Source organism: Papaver somniferum, chromosome 5 (assembly GCF_003573695.1).
Source record: "Papaver somniferum cultivar HN1 chromosome 5, ASM357369v1, whole genome shotgun sequence".
NCBI lineage: Eukaryota > Viridiplantae > Streptophyta > Magnoliopsida > Ranunculales > Papaveraceae > Papaver > Papaver somniferum.
This window is the reverse complement of record NC_039362.1, coordinates 56,846,456-56,852,449: the sequence shown is the minus strand read 5'-3', so window position 1 is coordinate 56,852,449 and position 5,994 is coordinate 56,846,456. Positions and strand designations below refer to the sequence as shown.

Here is a 5,994-nt window from a genome sequence, read left to right as displayed (position 1 = left end):
ATATAGTGGTGTCGAGTGATATGTATTTGGCTCTGATATCATGTTGATAGTCCAAATATATTAATGTATAAATTGAAACTTAGGTTGTCCATGGGACGTGGAACTATTCTACCACTATGATTATGAGGGCATCTACCTCACAAAATTATTCTTTGAATCATTTCCTTGGACGTGTGTACCTAGTTAATTAGGCCCCATGTATTGGCTGGCGTGACTTTGGTGCAAATGGTTTCCTTATAAATCCACAAGGTGCATGCTATCTTGATAGCTGGATAGGCTGTTATAGGCATGAATATGACCTAACTTGGTTGGTTAGGCTTATATTGTTTGTAACTTCTAATGCTCTCTCTGTTGCCATTTCTACACCTAGCTAGCTAGCTAGATTTTCCTGAGTTACTCATCCTCATAGTACTGAGAAATCTCAGTTGAAGAAGATCCGAGGAAGAAAGACAAAAGAAACCACGGGTGAATTAGGGTTTTCGAATATGAAAAAGAGACAGCAAGTTGGTGCTCGAAGAAGTGAAAGATCATCAGATAATGGCATGATTACTAATACGTCTTCTTCTTCTTCATGCACTGTAATGAATGTTAGATATGGAGAGTGTCAAAAGAATCATGCAGCCAATATAGGAGGATATGCAGTTGATGGATGTAGAGAATTCATGGCTAGTGGCGAGGAAGGGACGGCAGCTGCCCTGAGATGCGCTGCTTGCACTTGTCATCGGAACTTCCATAGGAGAGAAGTAGACTATGAAGTTGTTTGTGAGTATCCTTCTCCTTCATCCAATGGAAGATAAAGATTTTCATATATAGATACATATATACATGAACGGTTATTAATATATGTACTAATTAAGCAAACGTGACTACTAATTCGATTTTGTGTTTTGATTGCTGTATTTGTTTAGTTTCTGATGATTAAAAACAAAAGAAAGTAGTGAGTTGGATTGGGTTGTACTTGTTTGTTTGGTATGTTTAAATTCGAAGACAAAATGTTCTTATAGAACACCTTTTGTTTGTTTGTTTTTGAATCTCTGTATTATTGATTGTGTTATCTGTTTTCTTCTTGAATGTAATACATAATATTTATATATTAAGATGGGTGTGGTTTATTTATGAATATATGTTCTTGAAGATGATGGTGTTTAAATTTATCGCGCTAAGAAAGTGATCATGATTATATTTGTTAACTTGGTTTTGAGTAATTTGGAAAACAAGCACAAAAAATAAATAAATTCAACCTCAAATTCAAATAAGAATGTGATTAACTTGGATGTTAAGATAACATTATATTTATTTATTTTCACTGGAAAGGGCAAATTAACCTCGCGTTTTTAGGGGCCACTCAAAAGGATTTAGGAGCCAACAATAAAACAAAAAAGGTCATCCAAAGGAAAAATGTAACCAGCTCTTATCTCGCGTAATTCGTAATGGAAAACTTACCTTTATATATTCGGAGGATATGATAACATTTTTATCCTCCGATTGCAATCCGAAGCCAAAATATTACCCAGACTTCCGATTGTAGTCGGTGCAGTATTAGAATGATTTTGGTTTCATTTTTTCCATTTCTTTTTCATTTTTGAGTTGTTAGAGTTATAGAGAAGAAGGTGAAGGAAAAAAGGGAAAACCCATTTTATCACTACAAAAATGGATGGATATGAAGAAGAAGGTGAGAATCATGGCGAAGAACAAAATGTTGGGGGTTCACGACCGTTTAGAGAAGACGATTTGGGGTATATGTTGAATGATCCAAACTTTTGTGGAGAGGAAAACCTAGACGACCCTTTCATGGAAGAAAATGGAGAATCGCCTGATATTGAAGCTAACGATGCATGTAAAACACAGGTATTGTGTTAAGAAACTCAAATACTCGATTTGCATGCGTTTGTGTGCTTTTGTAAACAAGAAAAACCAATTATTGCATGCATTGAATGCCATGAACCACCCAGATTCGGTAGATAATTTCTCGAAGAAACTTACGAATATAACACACAGAGTACCAAATATGTATATTCGGTAGTTCCAAGATAGTAGTTTACTGCCGAATATGAGAAAAAAACCCAAACTGGTTTTCCAAAAAAATCTACATTCGGTAGTTATTAGAGTTATTTACCCCCGAATGGCCCCAAAAACGAATTCCTCAAAAAATTTCAAAACTCAGTATTCTTATCCTTTACAATCGGTAATAGTTTAACATTATTTGACTGCCGAATATAACAGTGGCCTCAAAATAAAATTTTCGAAAACTTAAAAATCGGATGTTTATCGATTAAAGTTATCTCCCAGTTATTTATATTCGGTTGTTTTACTATATATTTTAGCTTCCGATTATATCATTTTTTGCACTCAGTAAACTGTGTACATTCATTTGCATAAATCGGGTGTTTTGGGTAACCGATAGGATTCCGAATATAGTATATTCGGCAGTTTGACTTATTTAATAACCTCCGATTATTGTATAATAATTTGTTGCTTTCATATGCAGGCCGTTGAAGAGTTTGTTGATGATTTCTATTTGAGCCCCGACACTTCCCTATACTATGCAAACGATTTGGTTTACTCATTACTACTTCTTTTTTTTCAAAATTTATATGTTAAATGGTTATTCTTATTAGATTTGTTTTGTTTTATGCACGTTTAGACATTTGGAAGTAAGAAGGAGGCAAAGGAATGGCTTATGAACAAGGCAAAAGATAACATGTGCGTGGTAGTTCAAAATAATCATGTTAGTGACACTCGATTTGAAATGATTTGTGAGCGAGGTGGGACGCGAAAGAGTCACGAGGGAAAGAATAGTAAGTACGTACGAAAGACGAATAGGAAATACCGAAGCAATACCAAGAAGATAGGATGCCCATTTAAGATTGTATTCTATAAGCCCGATGGTATTAAAGGTAAAGAGTATAAAATGTATAAAGTTGATAACGGTTGTCACAACCATGATGATCCGTTGGATTTAATTGGACATGTAATGGTTGCCAAGTTAAAACCACATCAAATGCAGATGGTGAGGTCTATGCGGATCCAAAAAGCGAGTGCGATCTTAAGTAAAATAAAGGCGGACGACCCCGACAACTTGTCTTCTTTGTCTACAATTAAGTCGGCCCTAGCTACGATCAAAAGGACTGAATGGGATGGTAGAAAGGTCATGCAACAATCAGAGTGGTTAGCGGAGTTACATGGCTACACCTTGAGAAGGGAAGAAAAGGATGGTATAGTGGTTCGTATTTTCTTGGCACATACCGAAATGATCCAATTGGCTCAATGCTTTCATCAAATTTTGTTGATAGATGCTACTTATAAGACAAACAAGTATAACATGCCGTTTTTGAACATTGCTTGCCATACTTCGGACAAAAACACGTTTACGATTGCATGGGGTTTAATGGATCATGAGAACAATGTGAGTTTCATTTGGATGTTGGAGACGTTGAGGTCCATTTATAACGGTGATAATTTTCCAAGGGTTATTGTAACGGATAAAGATCAAGCCTTAATGCATGCAATAGAGGTAGTGTTTCCGGAATCCCAAAACTTGCAATGTACGTGGCACATTCAATGCAATCTCAAAACCAATTGCCATCATCATTTCCAAGCTAAAAGACCAAGGAAGGGTACCAAGAGGTCAAAGGAAGAGGATGAGCGCATTAGTAAATTAACCGTGGAAGAACGTAAGGAAGAGGATAGGTTATTTGAAGAAAAGTGGAAGGAGGATGAAATTATTTGGAAAATGTTCATGAAAGCATGGGACAAAATCGTTTGGTCGATGACCGAGGAAATTTACGAATGTAACTTGAAGAAATTTGAGGATGAATACGGCACGGACTACCCAAAACCGGTTGAGTATTGTAAAAAACAATGGTTAACGATTAAGGAGAGGTTTGTGTTTGCATGGACATATGAGTATCGTAACTTCAAGAACGAGGCGACAAGCATTGCGGAGGGGTCTCATGGTCGACTAAAGAAAATACTAATTAGTAGTCAAAATGGAGTTGTGACGATCCAAGAAGCAATCCATGAATTCACCAATCGTGATCTCGTAAAGATTAGGAAATGTATGCAATTTAGTGTACACCAATTCCCGATGGAACATATTAAGGAAAAAATGCTTCTAAGGGGAGTTGTTCATAAAGTTTCAAGATGGGCAATAAATCGCATGATGAAAAAATTGAAGTTATATAAAACTTATGATGACGAGAATACGGTTTGTGTTTGCAAGGATATGATAGGTATTGGACTCCCGTGTCATCATAAGTTGGGTAGGTATGTTGAAGTGATTGACATCAATGATATTCATCCATTTTGGAAGCAATTAAATTTCACTCCGAACACCCTGGTAGTTGATGGTCCGTCTTTCTTGGAGTCGGAATTGTGTGCACGAATATTCGAGCGTTACGCTACATCAAACGGCACCAAAAAGCAAATATTGATGCATAATTAGGAAGAAGCCCTTCACCCTTTTTTAAGGGAGGTTGATGAACCTATTAAGCAAAAGAACACCGGTAGGCCGAACACCGAAGTGTCGAGGACCATCCAAAGAAAAGAGTTGAAGGAATATTTTTCTAATAAAAGAATATATTGTCTAGGCACGAGCGTTCGGAAGCCGAATTTGAAGATGAGACGGAACCTAAGAAAAGAGGTCGTCCAAGAAATGATCAAAGTGGACCAACCACCCGACAAGTAAGGCCAAAGATCTCTACAGAACCTTCTCAAGTAAGTCAACCCAATGTTGTCGAAGAAGTTGTTGAGCAAATTAACGCCTCGCAAGAAACCCAACCAATGGAAATTCTTACTATAAAAGAGGACAAAGGTACTCTTCGTTGCCCTAGAGATCTTAATGGAAGACCAAATCGATCCACATATACAATATACAAAGAGTATTTGGAACAACTCCCTCCACTTATCATTCCATTTGTTTTGTCGAACGACGAGGTTGATGGGATGGAAATTGTGGGTTTCACGTTGCTACGGAACAAATGGGTTACTTTAGAGAGGAGGATATCGAAGATGTCACCCAATGCTAATATTTAAGAAATAAGATGGCGGTACAACTAGTGAAGGACAAGGGTTTTTATATGGAGATGATGAGGCGAGGAGATAGATACGACAAAGAACAAGAGTTCAAAGACTTAGTTGCGCGTGTGAAGTTCCGAAAGGGATTGAAGACAATCGGATCCAAGTATTGGATGACAATGCCTAAATTTGGATATCTCCTAGCAGACGTTTTGAATTGCGTGGTACATTTCTTTGTTCCTCCTACGTATGGACTTAGCATGACGTTTGCACCCACAAGAATGGCTTGCGATAATTAAATATTTTTCGGTGGTTGTAGTAATAAAGGTTCGAACTCTAAGATTTGTGAAGGTGAAGGATTTTTAGATTTATAAAAATTATATACAAATATAGACAAATTGGTAGAGAGGTACTGGGACTAAAGATTCGGCCATTTTTCATTTTCAAGTGGTTCAGAAATTAATTCTAGGCAATTATAATTTAAAACAAAATGAAGATTAACTCTATTCTTTGCCAAAGTAGATTTTATAAAATATTACTTGTATTTCTTAAGCATGGCATATCAAAAATCCCTAGGACTAAGCATAAACCATCAAATGAAATCACAAATAATTAATTAAAATCTTAATTCAATTAAAATTGGTGCAAAAAGTAAATATAGAATTAAATAAAATTACCCCAAGTATGAAGTTTGGCCTCCTCCGTCGTCCCAGTGTTGGGGTTTATCTCATCATAGTAAAAATGCTCTCAAAATATTTCATTGATGCTCAAAAGTGTTTTACAATGAAGAGAAATACAAGAAATTGATGAAAAACAGAACTCTGCGACCCACAGAAGGCGTCCAGAATCAACGACAGAGATGAGTTGCTGTTGTCGTTGAAGAACTACGACCCACAGAGCACAGTCGATGTTGCTGTTGATAAACGACTGCTGCTGCGAGTCCGTTCTTCGTGTTCTTCAGGCGTGTTAATGGCAGCA

The 5,994-nt window shown here is 36.7% G+C and overlaps 1 protein-coding gene across 1 annotated transcript; it reads left to right on the top strand.

Annotated features, from left to right (window-relative positions):
* The first annotated feature begins 254 nt into the window (after positions 1-254).
* On the top strand, positions 255-1,122 carry LOC113281625 (mini zinc finger protein 1-like). Its single transcript, XM_026530412.1, has one exon. It carries the CDS (start codon positions 486-488, stop codon positions 795-797), a length of 312 nt encoding a protein of 103 aa, XP_026386197.1. The 5' UTR covers positions 255-485; the 3' UTR covers positions 798-1,122.
* The last annotated feature ends 4,872 nt before the right edge of the window (positions 1,123-5,994 follow it).